Source organism: Scophthalmus maximus, chromosome 16 (assembly GCF_022379125.1).
Source record: "Scophthalmus maximus strain ysfricsl-2021 chromosome 16, ASM2237912v1, whole genome shotgun sequence".
Taxonomy (NCBI): domain Eukaryota; kingdom Metazoa; phylum Chordata; class Actinopteri; order Pleuronectiformes; family Scophthalmidae; genus Scophthalmus; species Scophthalmus maximus.
Window position 1 is genome coordinate 12,705,466 of NC_061530.1, and position 21,214 is coordinate 12,726,679.

The 21,214-nt window shown below is 43.3% G+C and overlaps 1 protein-coding gene across 2 annotated transcripts in view; it reads left to right on the plus strand.

The window, feature by feature from the left end:
• The window catches only part of LOC118287356 (protocadherin-15-like), a 222,404-nt gene that overhangs the window by 167,322 nt on the left and 33,868 nt on the right, over positions 1-21,214 (plus strand). For both annotated transcript variants that reach the window (XM_047327512.1, XM_047327511.1), the window contains 6 exons: positions 1,787-1,906; positions 2,067-2,252; positions 2,474-2,710; positions 3,840-3,956; positions 6,277-6,417; positions 8,260-8,372. In XM_047327512.1, coding sequence (XP_047183468.1) covers positions 1,787-1,906; positions 2,067-2,252; positions 2,474-2,710; positions 3,840-3,956; positions 6,277-6,417; positions 8,260-8,372 — 914 coding nt within the window. The remainder of the gene's footprint in view (positions 1-1,786; positions 1,907-2,066; positions 2,253-2,473; positions 2,711-3,839; positions 3,957-6,276; positions 6,418-8,259; positions 8,373-21,214) is intronic.

Below are 21,214 nucleotides of genomic sequence, written 5' to 3' on the forward strand. Positions count from 1 at the left end.
CCCCTCCGGAAAAGTTTGGGAAAATGTCAGCGCATGTCTGAAAGCAGCTCAATTTTTCTGGTGAATTCCTCCGTCAAAGACATTGGACCTGTTACTGCAGTACATGGGGAAGGTGCCAGAGAAATACTGCAGTTTTGCAATCTGGCTACGATGTGCCATCTTTACTGCGAACTTTCAACGACACCATCCTGCGTGAAAATATTGTGAGGTGACGCCAACCGCCGACCTGTGGCTCATCTTCCACCGTGGAGCCGTACATCACTTTAACTGCTGACACGTGGAGGCTGAAGACACGAGTGCCGTGTACATCTTTCATGTCAGAGAGACATGCTGCTGCTAAGACGGCTCATCGTCATATTGTTTCCATGTAAAAGATGTCCATAAGAAGCCCGTTGTCAGAATATGCATTAAAGGTTTTAGCAAATGCACACTGTCGCTCATTGCAAAGCCTTTCCTTCTCCCATGATGTCGTCAGTGATTAGTCATGGTCGATTTGACTTTCACACATAACTGTTGACTGAAGTCATGGAAACCCATAGAGCATGTGCACTCAACACACACGCACACATACACGCACGCACGCACTCTTCACAATGTTAATATTTCCTCTGTTCCTCTCTCCTCTGGTCTCATCTGTTTTAATGTCATCAGAATGCTGATTGGACAGGATGAACATCCAGACAGGGTGAAAGGATCGGCGTCTAGCAATTCATCACCTGCTCTCTCACCACCCTATTTTATTAGTTAGAAGAGACGGCATTGAGGAGGAGTCAGAATTAGACTGGAGTCCACAGATACAGAAAGGAAGAAGTGCTACAAAGACAAGAGGAGACCGAGCAATTCTCCCATTGGCTCTTAATTATTTTAATTTTAATTCCTCTGGACAACTAGCAATGACGCGGGGAAAAAAGGGGGTGAGAAAGAGAGAGTCACAACCAGGGGAAATGTGAGACGGATGGAGAGGTCACCACTGGGCTTTTTTCCCCCCTCACCTTGTCAAAGTTAAAACAAGGGGACAAAGTCAAAGGAGTTTTTATGAAGCCTACAGACGGGAACGATGACATGAAGAACGAAGCGAGACGGGATAGAGTGGAGAGTTAAACAGAGAAAGTGGTTATCTACGCTGTCACTGCACTTCATGCAAAAATGTCTACTGTTTTGTATGTAATAGTAAAAGGCCAAAAGGTTAGAGCCAACACAAATTAATCTTCGTATGAAAGCCAAGTTGACAACGGCTCCCAGAGTGAAAGTGTTCAAGCGAGAAATGTTGCTATTTATTCTCTTCGCTGAATCTCTCTCTCAAGCACGACACCCACCCACACACACACACACACACACACACAAACACACACACACACACACACACACACAAACACACACACACACACAAACACCCACACACACACACACACACACACACACACACACACACACACACACACACACACACACACACACAAACACCCACACACACACACACACACACACACACACACACACACACCACACTCAATCACGTGCAAATATTTTCCTTTATTCCAGAAGAAGAGCTTTGTAAATGTTGAAAAAGATTGATCGAGGTCGAGTGAATCCACCAACCACAATCACAGACATACACACACTTCCATCACACACACTTTTAGCTTGATTTTGAAAGGAAGTTCAATTTGAATTAAATTCATGATTTGCTTCAAAAGGAAAAAATTACATGAATACCAATGAATGAGTCTCCTTTCTTATTCTTTGTGTGCATGTTCTTTTTTTTTCTTTTGCTGTCTGTGTTTAGGCTACAGACCCAGATCTGGGGGCAAGTGGTCAGGTCCATTATCGGCTCGTCAACCACCAGAAGCTCTTTTCCATCAACGCCACCGGAGCGATCAGAACCACTTCGCCGCTGGACCGAGAGGTCAGAGGAAATTATAGATGTGCTCACGTTTTTCTCATGAATGTCATCTTTTGGGAATGTGATAGCAAAAAAAAAAAAATGGATTAACAGTGCCAAAGATGACAGTATCAACGTGTTTTATAGCTTCGGTGTTTGACTGCGAATCTCTGTCGTCTCAAAGGAGCAAGGTCACTACTCTCTGATCGTTGAAGCCTGCGATGGTGCAGTGGACCCCCGGCGATCCCGACTAACACTGTCTGTCACTGTTCTGGACGTGGACGACAATAGCCCCGTATTCACACAACAAACCTACAATGTCAACCTGCCAGAGAACAGCCCCAAAGATTCAGTCATTTTACATTTAAAGGTGAGTGCATCGATGGATGGATCGGTCTGTTTGCAACCGATGCAGTAGATCATTCTGTAATCACTTGACTAATGTAAACTTTCTGGAAAAAATGCCTGATTCAGTGTTTTATAAATTTGCAACCAAGAACTTACTGAACAAGACGGCCAGGCTGATGTATGGTAATTATGGTTTTGCGCTGGATCCAGTCAGTCCTGCATTGTGTCTCTCCTTCTCTGCAGGCGATCGATGCCGACATCGACTCGAACATCACATACCAAATCAGAGGCCAAGGCCTGGACCGGGGGATCGCTCAGCTATTCCACCTCGACCCGGAGACCGGGGAGCTTTCGGTTCTGAAGGTCCTGGACTACGAGGCGCTGACTGACCCGGAGCCCACTTACATGTTCACCGTGGAGGCCTTGGATAGGGAGGGGACCATGCCTCCTGGACTGGCCTCCGTTACTGTCAGAATAATGGTAAGTATGTGGGTTTTTTGTGTGTTCCAAATTTTTTTTTTCAGTTCAAAGGGGAGCACAGCAAATTAGTAGTGTGGCGTAGAAATGTGGGGCCGTGCAAAAAACTTTGAAAGCCGAATATCTCTTATATATCCTTTTCTCCATGTGCATCCCCTCCAAGATTGGTGGCGCGAGCAAAAACAAAAGCCCCTCAATATTTCAATCTTGCTATGTATTTTTTACGTCTGCCAGCAAGCTTCTTGTCTTTTCTCAAAATATGACTGACAGCAGACTTCTACAGAGAACCATTTGAAGTCCAAAAAAGACATCAGCTTAGCAGAAGCAAATATAGTACTTTTATAGTAGTGTGCTGCAGCTCCACGCTGTCCTCCTGCTTTGTTTTCTCCGCCTCGCTTCGGCGCTGGCAGAGAGGGAACGTTCACTGTGTCTGATCCTGATGTAACCGCACCAGTTTTCTTTGCATGCATTAGCGCAATCGCTATATCTGTGGCAAAGCTACAGTGCATTTATCTCTTGTCGGGGAGCTTATAGAGCAATGAGCTGACAAATACTGTCCTCTTCACACCATCTTTATTTACGTTTCTTTTTTTCCCTTCTGTGACTCAAAGTGACAAATGTGAAATCCATCATTCAAGCGAGCCTGCGGGGGAAATTTGAAAACAATTTTTATTCTGCCGCATCCTCCCTTTTAAAATTTCTGCAGTTTTCTAGTAGTGCTGACACCTGCTGTGATGAGAGAAAAAGGAAGTAACTAACTGAATAAATAAATAAAAACCAGTTTTTCCCTGACCGAAAAAGTTCTTATTTCCCTGCTGCAGTTACTCTGCGCTCAGAAAAATTGGTGTTTTTCCAAATCCAAGCCAAAATGAAACATAACTGTGGAAGAACATTTCAATCCGTTTTCATTACCCTGAGGTCGTGGGCTCACGGGTTATGTTACTTGGATCAAGGTACGTCACAGTAAACAGCCGTTGTGTTTTCTCCTCCGCCAGATGTTCCAAGACCCATGAATCCACATTAGTGAGTCATTTCTGGGGACTGAATAGAGCAAGCGAATGGAATTATGAGAGTGAAGTCATCTACGCTTACAGTGCTTATAAATACTGGGTATGTTTCTTTCTCTCTCCAGGACATGAATGACTTTGCTCCGGTATTCAGACGGCCAGTGTACCGAGGCATGGTCGCCCCGAACGCCGTCAAGGGAACCATTGTGACAACAGTGATGGCCAATGACTCTGACCCCGCGGTGAGCATTTCCAGCTGCTGCTGTTCCATCAAGCCGTCTTTTTTTCACCGTCTGGTCTTCAAATTGTGTTTAGGAATGATGCAAGACAATGATGCTTATCTCCAGTGCATCTGTGCGTCATCTGTTTTTGGTTCCCCCCCCCCAGCATGTGATGCCTCAATTGGGCATTTTACTCTAAACATCTTTGCAATGTGAGCCGGCTTATTCTGCCTGCTGTTAAAAGGTTAGCTCACTTCAAAGTCTCCCGTTGTGAGCCATCAGAGCGCCAGGTGAGGTTTAACCCAGGTTTAAAAGGATAGGGGGTCTCGATGAGGGCAGTTGCGTGAGGATGTCTTGTGAGGATTTGCTGAGTCACAAAGCCTTTTATTTAGATGCAGATCTGAAATGCAGTGGCTGTGTGAATTATAGCTCACATTCCCTTTTTTAATGGAAACAACGCGGCTAGCGTATTCGTATCATCATTTGAACTACTGCTCAAGAATTTGTCGCTCCCCCACTTCCTCTTTAAAAGCCCCACGTTCTTTTGACCCAGGGGCTGGCTGTCTTCCTACATCAGCTGAACTGGTTCACACATGAGATTTAAGCATAAAGCTAGACTCTCATGGGTCAATATATCTATAAATATATATATAGATATAAATATTGTAATGTCCTATACACTACGAATGCTCCCCCAGTGCTCAAACAAGACATTAAAGGTCACCCCAACAGGACCCATGTACTGTGTATATATGTAACATATCTCCAGACCCAAACATTTCTGCTCCGAGGGTTATAAATGATGTTTGCATCCATATGTCATTTTTATTTTTACCCCTTCAGATCCAAAACCTCTGAAGTAAAAATCATTGAGAATTTGTCAGTGTGGAGCTTTGCTGACTCACTGCAAGTTGTTATTTAATGAAAGCTGACAGCTGCAGCGCTTACAGATAAAGAGCAAATGAATTACTTTTTTTTTTTTAAAGTTTGCTTTGAATACAGTTTCTGGAGAAATATCTTCAAACTTGTAAAATGATGCTGACTCTGCAGCCCACTTAGCAGTGATGCAGTAAGTTAAGATTATTGATGGAAATATGACCTTAGGGACCTTTCTGTTTATCTTGGATACCTTTCTGTTTTCTGCCTTGTTACACCTGTCTTGTGAACACGACAATCTGGTTCCTGCAATTTTCATTCAACCAAGACAATGTAATCAAAGTATTTGTGCCTAGATGTTTGGAGAGATCCTCGCACTCCACGTGGGGAGGAAAAAAAAAACATATTGATTCAACTTTAAGCAAAATGTCCCGTTGTGATAGCAGAAAATGATCTGTACAGGTTGTCCCTCAGTCCAGGGATCTGTGAGCGGCTGATCAGGCCTGCTACAACGCCAGGAAGTGACCCAACCTTTTGGATTTTCTTTTTCTTTTAATTCTGTTTATGGGAAATAATGAACTCTCTACTTCCTGCTGTACTACACTGCACTCTGTCATGGAAAAGTGCTACATAAGTATAGTTTGCATGACGCTATACATATTTGCAATTGTTGCCATGGCTGCAAAGTGCAGAGCCATAATGCTGCCTTGTGTTGATCTGAACATGCACAGTGCCACAGATTAATTTCTCCGTCTAGAGAGTTTCAGCTTTGGCACAAATATAGAACAAAGAACCAAAGCTGTCATTTAACATGTGTCCTCAAAGAAACTGTCGCTCAGAGGAAGGGACACGTCCTGTTTCTTAAAAACAAGTGCTATAAACCATTGCCTGAGAGAAGTGAAGAAATTCAATTCAGTTCAGTTTTAATTGTATTGCGCCAAAACACATTTCACATGCACTCATTAATGCAAACTTTGGGATTTACTTACAAAAAGTGTTTCCCTCTCTCGCCAGGTTGTGTGAGTTTTTGTTTTTGTTATTTCCTGACATTTTCAGTCAAATTATTCTTACTAACTGATGGCTGCTCATTATCAGTAACACTGGCGAGGTTAATTCATGATCATTAGTGTCCCTAAACTTAGACCTGATTTATTCCTGGTGGGACGTGTGTGTGTGTGTGTGTGTGTGTGTGTGTGTGTGTGTGTGTTTGTGTGTCTCAACTACCTGTGGACAAGGAGACGCTGTCTGACATTTGGGTCCGAACTAATTGCTTTGGATATTTAATGCTGTAACAGCCGGCTTTAATTTGATGCTGCTCTGCGAGAAAAGGGGGGGAAAAAATCCATGAGATTGGCAGTTTTCCAGAAACCACACGAGAGAGAGACTTGATCCTATAATGCCACAGTCATCTATGTCTGTCGTTCTAGCGTCATCAAAGCATATGGTGTTTTTGTTCTCTTCACAGGGAACCCCAGCAGGTCTGGTGCGCTATAAAGTGGACCAGGAAGCGCATCCATACTCAGCCAGTATATTTGATGTAGAGGAACAGACAGGACATGTGGTTACAAGAGTAAACCTTAATGAGGAGCCCAACCTCAAGTTCAGTGTGAGTATGCGCGCTCGCGCACACACACACACACACACACACACACACACACACACACACTTTTAACTTTCAAGTAATCCATGGTGTGCACTGTATGCAACAGCTGAATACAGGGAAAAGGACCCGAATGCAGACGTTGAGACAAAGCTTAAGCAGCTCAGTGATTTCAAAATTCAAACGCAGGGAAACAAGTAAAAAGAAAGGAGGAAAGGGGATAAGAGGCACCGGTTCCAGAGCGGACACCAACTCTTTGCTGGTCTTGAGTGAACTGTCGACAACTCGTCACACACCATGCAACCTTTGTGGTCCCTTGTCTTGGTTACATGCACACGCGGCTGATCGGAGCTGGAGACCTATTGCTATCTTCGCCCTGTTTTGTAAAATTTTTGCGCCAGCAATGCAGCAATCTTTTTTTATTTTTGCTTTTGCATTATGGGATGTTATAAAACAGCAGTGAAACAGCAGTAAAATCGCCTCCCACTGGAAAGATATTAACTTCCCAACTGACCGCAGTATATTTGATTTATTTAATATAACCACATGGCAGTGAGTCTACTGTATGTTACAATGCAAATACAGTATGCAGTTGATGTAATTCCCAATCAATCAAACTGTTAACACTGGCAGAGACATCATTACGGCAGAAGATTTATCTGATGCGTCCCTGTTCCGCTTTAGGTTTTTTGGGGGATTCTACTATTTATTGGGTGGAGGTTTGGGACGACATCACATGAATTGAGTCATTAAAAATGTATTTGATCGTTAATCTCACACTTTTTCTTGCTCACCAGTAGCGTTTGTGTACATAAAGGTGTCTTTGTGCGGAGCCGCCGTAGAAATCCCCATCAAGGGTACAAAATGTACCGCAGTAGCTTATTAGTTACAAAACTGCCTTTTTCCGGGCCCGCACTCCTCGAATGGAGCTCTGGGCCATGCTAATTTTGTCTTTTCATTGGGCTTTAATTAACACAACAAGGATTCAGCGTCCCCTGAAGATGTCACTTGGGGGGACTCATTCTACCTCATTTGCTCCCGACAACTCAAACAAAACGAATCGGTCCAACACTGCGTAGAGTATTTTGGATTGCGACTGAGATAAACACCGTCCGACGTATCATTTTTACAAAGACTCACAGTTAGACCATGTCATTGACATGCAGCGAATAACTGCCCGACTGCAATCGCACCTTAAAGGCACTTTGAAGTATTTCAGAAAAAACATGTTTCCTGCAGGTCAGAATGTGCAAGCCAGTGAGTGTGCGAGGCTAGAAAGAGCCATTGAGCTGTTGAGCAAGTCAATTAGCACACGTTACGACAAAGTTTCCGGCAGTTAAGGAGTTTATTTATGCTTTTAGTGGCTCAAGTGTGAGTTGGAGTATGAATATAAAGAAGGACAAAGCAGTGTCTGTGACAATTTCCTGGCTGAATAAGAGGGAGAAAAAAACGCAATATGTCGCTGTCTTGATATTTAAGTTTGGCCTTCAGTGGGACTCCTCTGGGTCCAGTTAACAGTGGTTACCCCCCAATTAAGTGAAGAAGAGTGGCTGAGCGGGAACAAATAAGCACACCAGTGGGATACGCACTTTTCCTGCTCTCCAATTCCCATGCAAATGATGTGCTTTTAGATAGGGGGGAAACGAAAATCGAGACATTTGTTGTTTGGTTTATTATTATTGGCCTGGCATGTATTAGCCGAATCAATTTCTGTGGCTATTCCCACCGTCAGGGAAGTGTTATTTGTTTCGAGCGGAACTCTGCAATGTTAAAGGACATAAACATGTTGCAGGCTTTTTTTGACTGTGTGTGTGTATATATGTGTGTGTGTGTGTGTGTGATCGACAGCTGGTGGTGGTGGCCTATGATGACGGTGAGCCTGTAAAGGAGAACACAACTCTGGTAGAGATCACGGTCCTTCAGCCCTCTGTCATTCCTGTGTTCACCCAGGAAGAATACAGGTAAACACGCACACAAACAGACACATTGTACATGTTATTAGTTTTTTATTTTTTTTGTTCAAAGTTATGATCAAAATCGGCGAGACATGAAAACACCTGTGGTTACTGTTTGTTACATTTTAGAAATACAGGGTGATGCAAGTCATTGTCATCTGAATTCTTTCCAGTACGTGCATTTTACATTTTCCTGTGATGTACATTCTATTTTTAATGCAGCAGAAAATGTGTGCTCTTGACTTTTTCCGCCACTCACTATACAAACTCCTATAGAGAGCTGATGTAACTAATTATGAAAATGCAGCTAAAGGCTGTGAGAAAGAAAGTCGTATAATTTGATCTGATGAAAATCTAGTCAGGGAAAACATACATAATTAAAGTTTAATTGCCGCATTTAGATTCTCGTTCAGATGCAAAACATCTACTTACATATTATTGTGTTTTGCAGGCCCCCATGTTAGTGCTGACATATATCTAACTAATGTTGTCTGTGTTTAACACACTGGGAGATTTCAGCAACACAAAGCCTATTCCTGCTATTCCTTTTTTTTTATTGGAAATTTAACGTGCACTATACCTAAAATACATACTGCACTATAGAAGCAATCTCTTAAGTAACAAACGCAGTGAGAGAGCACAGACCTCTGTTAACTCTGAGCAATCCCCCAAACTATATGCTGTTTCACCCAAAACTTGCATTTCCGTCTCCATCAGACTTACATATTCTTTTTTAAATGTTATGTATTTGTGAAGATATGACTCAAAATGTCAAGTTCTTAAGATATAACTCAAAATGTCATGTTTTGCCTTATCGCACAATGGAGAGGAATCCATCCCAAAAATCCCAGGTCCTGATCTGTATCCATCCTTAACCTCAATCACCTGTTACTATGGCAGAGAACTATCTTTGATAATATGACCATAACTTTTTTTTCGTTATCCTTAACGAACACAATTAAACAGACAAACCAATCACATAACATCGTCGGCCGAAGTAGAAAGGTTTTGAATTGGCTATTTTGACCAGAAAGAGAGAGAGAGAGAGAGAGAGAAAGATAAAAAGAAATGTGTGGCTACTTGAACATTTTTGTGTAGAAGCTGTAAATTAGCAATAAAACACCAATAAACACAGGGGGCTGATATCCCACGCTCCATCAGACACACCCAGACGCAGAGTTTATCGTCACTGTTGCATGAGAGGCAATCAAATCCAGAGAGAGAGAAACATCCATCTATATTTCACACAACCAAAAGATCAATTAAAGCATCTTAAATTCTGGGTGGGACCCAGTTGCGCATGCAAACTGAGTCAGAAGATTTGCTTTTCATCTGCTAAATTAATGATTGGAATTAATAGAGGCTTAATTAAATATGTAGACAGTTTATCGCTCAAAGAACAGGATTTATTCAAGCAAAGAGCACTTAATGGTTCTGCCACATTTCCATACAAACCATTATAAATATAGGGACACAGCCTTGCAAAATCAGAGCAGTGGATGACTTTTTGATAATTGTGTTCCAGGCTCTGACTCTCTACACACACACACACACACACACACACACACACACACACACACACTAGCACAGAAGGTGCTAAGTCGCAACAGCATGATTTATTTTTGCTTCTAAAATTCAGTTTTGATTACCACTTAAACAATGTGCTTCAGTGTAATGAGATTCCAGAAAAGACATAAAATAAAATTTAGGGACTTCGACAAGTTTTGTTTTCACAATGTGAATCCCCAAATGCCATTCAAAACAAATAAGTGGCGTCAGCTTTTAGGGGCAGCGGCACGCTTTTCACCTCGGGCTGGAAATTCATTAAGAGAAGCAAACACTCAGGAAAGGCGACCTCTGTGTATTATTCTTTGCAAAAACTTGTTTCCTGGCAACTAACAACGGTACATTAGCTGTGAGAAAACGCTTTTTTGTTTTACTGATTGACAACACTGAATGAGTGTAAATGAAATTAGGAATTTAATTAATGTAACAAGACCAACGCTAAACAACACTCTGTTAATTGACCTGAACTAATGCAAAACACATGAACGGGTACTTTGGGACGTTCCTTTCTCTGTGCTCGCTATCTGTGTTTCTCTGACCCGCGGTCAGTGATTGGTGGACTCGTCAGTGCATGTAATATCCTCGGACTTCCTGTGCACGCACTAGTGCATTTGAATTCTGAACCATGACCAAATGAATGGGGGGGGCGGCGCTATAGAGAATCATTGCATTGAATGTGTGTTGAAGTGTCATAAGGAAATGGCCTCCAATATTTCTTTTCAACCCAATACAAAAAGTATTTCCTTCATTCTCTCGCTGCATTAATGTCTGTCTACAGAAACTTACAAACAACAATAGGTATGGAGCATTGATATCATATTTTTGTACGAACACCTCACACACACACACACACACACACACACACGCACACACACACTATGTAAACCACTCTGCTCTGAAATGCCCATAAACCCAGCGGTCACACACTACAAACTCGACCAACAGCGATAAATCACAGTCTTCCCTCATTTGCAGACAGCGAGACACACCTTTACTCCGGAGTCATCGCTGTAACTCTTCCAGCCGGTGTGTGTGTTTTATGAGGTCGTGGGGTCACCTCAGGTTTTCCTCCTCTGCGATTGGCTGGGTGGACAGAGGGTTTGAGTGAGGTCAAATGTGAAATTGACCAATCTCTAGCTATTATCTGCTATTTCTTTTCTGTCTTGATGTGGCTTTTCTACTATGATATAACCTGTTATCTAATTCCCTGTCTGTCAGTGTTTTTAACCCTCCCTCCTGTATTTATAATTTTTCCCCCCAAGGTGACTTTGGAAGTATTTAATTTTCCTTCCATTTACTTGTATTTTTACGGTTGTTTTCGGCTTTGGACAGTAGAAAACGCTGCCGCTAGTTAACGCTAATCTGTCTTACATCATGCAAGAATCAGCTTTCGCTGTGACAACAAAACAAGTCGACGTTCAATTCAACAAAAATCTTTACAGGTGTCTTTACATCCAGGTGCTTGAGCTCTTTAACATCTGAGGACCATCTGCTGTGGGCTAATTGCCTTTATATATGATACAGTGTTGGTACAGACATATTATACTAGACAAAATTTCAAGATGTCAAGGTTCTTCTTTCACACTCAGTAGAATAAAGCTCATGTCTATTTTTAAGAAAGGGTTAGAAAGAAGAGAGAGAGAGAGATGTCAGCTAGCCATATATTACTGCATTTATGAATATGTAACATAGCTTCCAGCTACAAGTGTATGTGTGTGTGCGTGCCTCCGTCTGTGTGAGAGTGCACAATTTAGATTTTTTTGTATTTGTCTTTGTTATATTTGTTAATGAACACACAGTTCACATTTATATATGCATGCACACATGTTTCTGCCTGTGCTCAGGAATGTCCCTTTCTGCGCGTATTTGTCTTTTGTCTCTTTGGTTGCATGTTTTTGTCGCGTTTTCAATTTTTGTAGTTGAGATTTTGTTTCTCTATTTCCAAGTTGTATTCACACAGAGCACTGAGCCCCTTCTTTAAATTAATTATCCAGCTTCATTTCATAAAATCTAATCATGTGTGGTTTTAAGAGCTCACTAATGCAGCCCCACGATTTTAACAGACTGTCTTGTAGCCACGGGCGAGGCGGAATTAGTTTAGTTGATTCCTAGGACAGAGTGGCAGTGAAACAATAGTAAGTCATTTTTCTTTTCTTTTTTTGCAAAGTTTACATTAGCTGTTCCACTATATTCACTTATACAAATTTCTCATATTTTTTCAAATCCAACATTTGTTTGGTAATCTGCACGTGTAATCTTATTTCTTGACCTAGATGGGTAAAGAGTGACTCTTGGATGAAATGGATGGATGAATTTTGTAGTTCAACCCAGCCACGGTATATGACAAATAAAAAATGATTTATCTCATCTCAGTAAATCAGAGATAGAAAGAAAAGAACAAAAACAAAACATGGCTCCATGAGATTTGAACTTCTTGCACAGTTCAGGCCTCAGGAGAGGAGGAGGGCCAGTCAACCATGAAACTTGAAAACGACTTGGACTTTCAATAATGTGTGTTGTTGGCACCTCGCTGCCCCACCAGGGAACACTCCGCTTACCCCCGATCCCCTCTGTGTACCGAATGCCTACGATGGAAAGCTTAGTCTTGTGACTCTTCTTTTTGGTTCAGTAATACTACTACTACTAATAATAATAATAATAACAACGTTATAACGCATTTCAACAGCCGTTACAATTGAATTTCAAATAAAACAGCTGACGTTAAAGTGCTATATTTCAGCCTTGAGTGTGTAATATAAAAAGCCATATCAAATACTAAGCAGATAATTTTATGCACAGTGGATTGCATGAATATTAGAGTACTGAATAATCTTTATTTTTTTGACATTTTCTTCACATTTTTCAGGATCAAACAAAGTTTGTGTGTTCAGGATGCATCAAAGTTGTGCACGCGCACGCACACTGCAGATCAGTGAAGCGTAGCTTTGGCACTGTAGCCTGCCGCTCCACTCTCCTCCTATAGTGAAACGGTTAACTAGTCGAGGAGGACGCTTGTTAAATCCTTGTAGCGACAGTGTGCGATCTGAGCAGCATCTCTCCCTCCGCTTCTCTCGCTGTTGGCCCAGCCTTGCACCTGCACAATTAGTATGCAGTCAGTATCACATACACATGAATAGTTATCAGCACCCAGTGGCAATTATCAGCATGAGGCTAAGTGAGCAGAAAGAAAAATATTGCCTTTTTTAAGATAATTGAAATCTACATACCCCTCCCGCTACTTTCCTTGCCTTTGCAGTCAACATGCGTGCACGCTTGTCTTACTTGTGACCCGTGCCCGTGTGTGGTTGTGTATCTGCCCCACAACCCCCACCCCGCCCAGCCCCCCATGCATGTTGCCTTACAGCGTGTTACTTTGTCAATGAATCTAACTTAAAAGGCGGTGGGAGAGTTAAAAGCCAAACACATGTAAACATCAAAGCTTCATTTTCTAATCAAGAAATTGTGTGGTGAAAGAGGCCAATGTGTTGCTTTGTCTTGCGTCATTACTAAGATGGAGACAACACGCTACACCGAGGCAAGTGCTTCGGCTATATTGGGTTGTATCTGCACTGGTGTACGTTATGCACTCGAGCATTTTATCCAAGAATCCCAGGCAGCCTCACCTTGCCCCTCCTTGTCTCTCTGTTTTGTCATTGTTAAGCTAAAGAAAAATATACATACTCATCAGTCATCAGAAATGTTTTAGTGTAATCGCAGTTGTCGTAGGACAACAATTATAATAATACTAATAAATTTCAACCGTCACAACGACACTGCTGACTCAGTACATCGTATGACCGTAGAGGGAACAGCTGAGACCGCGGCAGAAACCAGGGTAGAACCTCGAGGTGCTCCAAAGCTTAAGATGGGCTATGATGACAGGAATGTTCGGTGCAGATTCAACCCTGATTCACCCCGTCTTGTCCTGTGTGCATGTTTAAGAATAGGGAGAAGAACATCTGCGAACATTCTCCTCTGGTGCGCGATTTCAAAACTGTACAACTCTCTAACCTCTGTTACAGTTGCCTCCTGCCCATGTGAGGTGGGAAATACTGTAAGTCTTTGAAATCCCTCTTCCGAGGATTGTTACATGTCTTTCAATAGATCATAAAATATTTTTAGGGAATTTTAGAGAGAGCATTTACTAATTCAGGAACTGTTTTTCTTGCGAGCCTGAACAGTCCATTGCGCCATTGTATGAAAAACTTGAATCTATTAAAACTAAAACTATAGAAACGAGGTGTGTTGGAGAGAAAGAGTGACAGAGGTCGGGGGAGGACACGTGAGATGCTGCAGTTGAAAAGTTTTAAGGAAAAAAAAAAAAAACAATGATGCTGTTGCCGTTACACGCCTTTTCAAAATCCCACTGAAGTTGCTACACGGGCAGACATGCACGCAGGCAGATCGACACACAGACATAAAACAAGTGGCAGATGAGCTGACAGGCTTGACAGCCTGAAGGAGATTGAGGCAAACAGACAAAGAGGTTAAGACCCGAATGGAGAAGCAGATGGACAAGCACACATTCAGTCCAAGTGATAAGCAGGCGGACTGGCACCATGAGCCCTCGACATGTTCAGAGTCAGCAGTCAGTCAGGTGGACGGACGTCTCTGCTCGCCTGCTGCATGTCCAACCTCTCTGGTCTCGTATTGTTGCTGCTGCGTGGCTGAGGCCTTGCTTTTGTTGCCCCCCACTTGACTCTTTTTGGTCACCCGGCTCCTTTTATGCGACGCAGCAAATCCTCCGAGCGTTGGAAACACCTCCAAACACAATTGAAAATCTAATTCCGGCAACAAGGATACGATTGAAAGGCAGTAACAACACGTCGGCGGGACATTGACGCGGATGATGGCTGACAGGTGGCTCACAGAGCTCTTAAGGCTATAATCCAGCAGGGTTTCGGTGACAGGGCAACAGTACAAAACTATTTTAACCTCTTAAATACCACATCACCATAGGTGCTGAAGCTGCAGCGAGCGAACAGCTCTGTCAAAGCAAACAACAATGCGCTGTGTCGGCTCGTCTCTGAAAAACAATACTCCTTATATTGGAGTTTTTAGGGAATACATGCAACTGCTCCTGTAGGCACAGTCGTTGAGACAGCCCTCCTCCCCTCCTCCCTTTTGGACAGGTAGATGTTGTTCCACTGGTCATCTCTGTGACAGCCGCAGCGACAGTTGACTTGGCCTCGACGATCCGATCGCCGACAGTAAAAGATCAGAAATAAAGAGGAGAAAACACAGTGAAAAGCCCCAGTTCAACCACTTTCTTTCAGCTGGAAATCCATTTGCTCACGGTGGAACACGGCGCACATACTGTATGTTGCTCGGAAAGGTCAGCGACTGTCAAGTCCAGTGCTGGATCTTGAGATTGCCTTGATCTCTCGTTAGTGAACTGCCGCCGCAGTGCGGCGCGAGCGTGAACACGGGGGAGAAAAAAAATGATGATTCCAAAATGTATTTTTAAACCGGCACATTGCAGAGATTAAATTTAGCCATCATTCCCCAGATCTTCCTCCGCGGTGTGATGTTTGGTCCCGTTTGAGTGCACATGCTATTGTACTACTGCTGTCTACTGGGGCCGTGTTGCCACAGTTACTCGTTCGTTGTTTGTTTTTTTCTCATGTCTCCGAGGACTTGTGCTTTATTTTTGTAAAAGTGACCTTTTTATAATGTACTTTTAAATCAAAGGGTCAACATGCGATGACACTTTCTGGAAAACGCACGCAGCCTAAATGAGCAAACTCCCGCGGACAAAATAAGATGTAATCAGTCAATCTAATGGACGCTGAAAAAGACAAAATCCGGACAGGAAATGTAATTAATGTATTGTGTACAATTCTGAATTTCTGCGTATAGTTGTGTAAACGTGGGGAGTTGAAATACACTGAACCCACTACGTGACAGTCAAGAGCTCGACAGAGATAGTCAGAACGGCCAAAAGCACAAAGCAGGCAGCTTGTGGGAAAGAAGAAACATTGGCAGCATTTAAAACAACAATTCCCTGGTCCCATAGTTTTTTTTAATGTTGTTGTTAAAGCAAAGCTAACAAAGTATATTGTAGAAATTACCACGTCAAGTCTCTGTTCAGAAGAAAATTTCAAATTTCCGTCTCAGTCAGTTTCGTTTGACTCATGACTCGATACAGTGCACCACCTTCTTTTTAGCAATATTGAAACAATAGTTCAATACTTCAGGCACTACTCTGTCACTCCTCACTGGAAATGTTTTTTTAATAGTTCATTCACAAATGTGTTTGCAGGTGTTAAATGCTGAATAAGACCAAAAGATAATGAATGGGGTAGTTTCGAGAGACAGAGACGGGGTAATCACAACAGATTCGTTTTGATTAATGACAATAACAAGCAAAATCATTACTACCTCCCTCTCTTCATGCTATTTCTCTCTCTGTCTCTCTCACACACACACACACACACACACACACACGTTGACTATCTATCACGAGCTTCAGAGGTGCAGAGGAGAGGAATAACATTCCAGGATATTTACAATATAAAAACAACTTCCCCTGTATATTCTAAATTCACAATGCCAGCAAGAGCAATAATAGTTTTATAGTGTTACTGAAACGCAGTGATGGCATTTCATTGTAAAGGAGATGGACAAAGAAAGGAACAAAAAATGTGGGACTATGATGTTGTTGCGTTGTTGGTGTGCTGCATAGCGATAAATTTAAGTGTTGGACATGCACCTGAAGTACTCGCTTCTTCTTGTAGCTAAGGAACTGAGCCAACACATGCGGTCAGAGCGACAGCTCCCGGTTGCCACGAGCCTTATTTACCCGATTCAAGTAATACTCTTTCATCTTCAGTGGGATAAATGCGCCAAGCTCAATACCCAGAGTCCATTATTTAATCCAATATGAAAAATCTGATAAAAAATCCCTCCCTTCTCTGTCTTGCATATATTTGATGCATTGTATCCACTCTTTGACTGTTTGAAAGATACAAAGCCATTTGACTTTCTGTGGACAATTACAACAAAACTAATAAGCAGGTGGTGAGAAAGGGGGACATGGAAATGTGGCGAAGATGAAAGACGCTGTCACACTCGCTGGCCGAACACAGGAAAGACAGAATCCATTTGAGAGATTACAGAGGTAGCTGTGAAGACCGGAGAGAGCGATTGACAGAAAGGAGTGACAGAAGTGGAGAGGTGGTGTGTGAACCAATATGGCAGAAGGGAGAGAGAGCCGGAGGGTACAGAAAATGAATTTTGATTATTCAGACTGCCCCGAACAGAAATATGAAACAGAGGAAAGAATAGATTAGTTGCACACCCTGACAACTGTAATAAAATCAGCGATATTGGCTCACCACCACACTATTTTGACTATAAAGCATCTGCTCCAATGTTAAATAAAAACTAATGTACAGTTAAACCGCCTTTTTATAGAGGCCGACGCTGTAAAACACCTGGCTTACCAGCAAGCTGTTTGGATTTGAACCCAGCTCGGCTCCGGGCGCTCTTCAAACTGTAGGGAAGTGGCAACTGAAAAATGGAACTTGCAGAACTCCGGCCAGGCTGTGCAGGTGCTTACTCCAGGCAGTTAAGGCGCCTCGCTCAACTCTCTCCTAATGGAAATCCTACGGTCAATTAGCAACCCGCTGGAAAGAGTGAGGAGGCAGGAGCAGGGAGGCACAATGAAATATGTGAAAGAAGAGCATTTTGTCACATCGGGCCGGTGTTCATGCAGCGGCAAGCGCCGAGCAATTCTTGACACTGGGGGGAAAAAAAAAACGCTTCATGGATGACACTATTTCATTATTCCAGGACAGGCCTGTCTGACAATGTGCACCAACATCTTTGAGAGATTACCGCATCTCGTCCCTCGGTGTGGCAGCCAGCTCTCCCCGCGCGCGGCTGCTCGGAGCGGCGACAAGTGGTTTTCCACTGGGACATGGTCGTGCCACCTCTGGTTTGAAGCACTTATTTCTGATCGCCCATAACACTGGGCAAACACTGTTGAGATTAAGCCCAATTACAGCCCGTGAGTTAGGCGCCAACGTAATCCCACTAATGTAGGAATTCACACATTCCCGCCAGATCCCGGTTCATTCGAATGGGTTCAGTTTGCGGACGGTCACAGGACTGAGGATCGCTAACAGCCCGTTGGACAAACAGATGGATGCGTGTTTGTGAGGCTGTTGTCAGACATGAACTGAAGTCCAGACCTTTTCCTGAACTTTTCCAGAATGGCAGTGTGCGAGAAGGCAAATGTCCGCAAATGTTTTTCTTTACTCGGCACAGTTTCACATTCTCCAGAGTTCACGTCTTAAAATTTGCTTATGGCTATTTCACATTTTTATTCAGTTTCAATCTGAGTTCCGGCATGGCAGCTCTGAAGAGAAATATTTTATGTTTTACTGTTACAGTCATATATCTGTTTTGGATAACCACAGTCTTGACTGGGACTGTGCTGTGATGCGATTAAACCTGAATTTTGCAGGTAAACCCCATTGTGCTCATTCTCCCAGAAACAGTGCGTGGATCTCTTCTTTTCATCTTGCTTTCCATTCCAAGTAAAATTGTGCAAAGCAACTTAAGTAATCTGTCATTTGTCAATGGATAAAATCAGGGGTTAATGCAACATACAGGGTTAGTTGCACAGTGTATGCGGAGCTTGGATAAGAATAAAAAGGGAGTCTGCTATTGTTGGCTATTAGGATCCGACCTATTTGAGTGCTGTCTTCCAGGCACAGCCTCACACACATGAGTGTGATATCACATGTCATGTGAAAAGAATAACGTCTTCATGAGGAGGAACTGCCCAGGAAGATCCAAAGCACCGCTCGGCACGGAGGGAGGATGTTGTCGTTTTGGTGCAGACAAGGAGACGCAGAGAGAGAGCAAGAGATTAAAAGAAGTGGCCGAGACCAGAATCTTAGTGGAGAAAGGGAGGAGTGAAGAAAGAGCGGCGGGAGAGGGGACAGACAGGATACTGACAAAAGGGGGAAAGATGATGTATCACAAAGAAACGGGAGCTGAATGAAACAGGTTATAACACAAATGAGTGAGACAAATGAATGGCAGTGGCTGCAAGACAAAGACCCACGGAGAGGAGGATATCAGTGCCAACATCCATCACCATCGTCATTATTCTGTCTCTCCCTTCGCACTGCTCAAACTCTGAGAGCCTGCTCACAGCTCCGTTAGGGTTTAGCACACATTGTGTGTGCGCGCGCGCGCGCCAGTCATTACTTTTGTGTGTACAAAAATGTGTCCGCGCCGTCAGACATTCAATAGCCTCAAGGTTAATCTTTCATTGGCTTTCGGGTTAATATTTTAAGGCTAATGGTACAATCATGATGGCGTTTCAGTCACAATGAGTCTCTGGGGGAACGAACGAGAGGCAACGCGACGTCTTCACAGCCACAGCGGTGGGAGTTTGTGTGTAATTTGTGTGCGTTCCCGTTGTTATCAGTATCGGCCCAGCCTGCTGTAGTTAGGACAGCGATGATTAGGTACAGCTTCGGAGGGGGGGGGGGGGGGGGGGGGGGCTTGATAATGAGCTCTCTATCTCCGCGCGCGTGTGTGTGGGGGGGGATTTATCTGTACGACATGTCCTATACACACGCAGTCTCATGTGTGTGTATGTGTGTTTGACCTATCTATAAGCAATTTTGTGCATTGCTACGATTGCATTGTATGTGTGCGTATTGTGCTGGATCAGCTTGTGCGTGTGCATGCGTGTGGCCATCCTCTCCCCTGTGCGTGCTCCTTCCCTCCCCTGTCAAGGAGCCGTTGTGGAGAGCGAGGGATGGAGAAATGGATAACAATTGCAGCTGAAGGGGGGGTAATGATGGAGAGGGGATATAGATGCAGGAGGAGGAGCAATGTAGATGGACATGAATGGCGTGAGTGTGAATGAGAAATTTAGGTTTTATCGGGGAGGGAGAAGAAATCATGGAGAGAAAGAGGGAAGATGGATGTTGAATAGAGACAAAGAGCAAAATGCTACAACGAGAGCAGGACAATGTACTTTTGTTTCCAAAACAAGTGGAGATTTATTGATGGACCATGTGTGTGCCGCTGCGGCTGCACGACACAAGTGCAGACTTATTATCTCAGACTACACAAAACACGAATGCCTGAAGAAACATGGTGACTTGTATTGAGTCTCTACTGATTACAAAAGGAAAAAACAAAAACACCGGGGCCAATCTGGAGGCCTCGGGGGTTCGACATACTAACCATGAAACCTACTTCAGCCCAGGCTCGCCGTGATCCCTTCCTTCGCTTCCCTCATATTCTGTCAACTCTTCACTGTGCACCTCACAACGTATGAAGGCAGAATGCACACGATGGGACTGTAAAAGAAAAAAAAAGGCTTTTTTTCCCCCGCTGCAGACACTTTGACATTTCACCGCGAGAAAAGAATAAAGGTAAAATAATTAAATCTGTTTGGCTACTTCAGGCTCAGTGTGCTGGTACTGCACTGTACACGCCGGCTCACTGTCCCAGTGCCATGTGTTCGTGGGACACTTGAATAGATCAGAGCCACATTGTTGATGTCATGAGCAGCTCCTAGTGCTCTTCAAGTCCAAACGTCTGCTGGGACAAAAGGAGGAGTATTTAGCTTCAAAACCGATGCAGTTTAAACTGCACAGCCTGACGAGTTTTTTCAAAAATTCCAAATCTATATTCATTCAGTAAACCTCAGCTTTATTACATATTTGCGTGAAGCGAGTGTTTTGATAGAGCCTGTGGTTAGAGACGCAAGTGCCGGGGCTGGAAGTTAACATTCACACACACAAACACATACACACACACACACACACACACACACACCCCGCTCCCATTTATCACCTCGTGATTACTGGATAACTTAGCCATTTGGTCTAATGTCTAGCCAGCTGTGACAGTTCTGCCTAATGACTGGACTGGGTTTACCTAATGGAGCAAACGCTGCTGGGAATTTGAGAGATTACAGATTTTTTTTAGAATATCGGGGAAATCCGTCCTCACACGTGCGACGAGAGGCAGGTGGACACAGCCAAGCCCCTGTCTGGACGCTCAGTTTGACAGCTATCGACGTGCTCCCGGCGCCATGAGGAGGCAAGAGGGATTATCGTCCTACAATTAACAGTTGGAGATCAGCAGCGCATTGATGATAATATATACAGTATGTGGTCAAAGGACAAAAGGACAAAGTGAATTTGTTCCTCACCAACTTTAAAGAAGGTTGTTTTTCAGCAGCCAACACATTTTTATCTTTGGGTTTTCCAAAAACACTTTTCAGGTTCCTATCTGCAACTGCA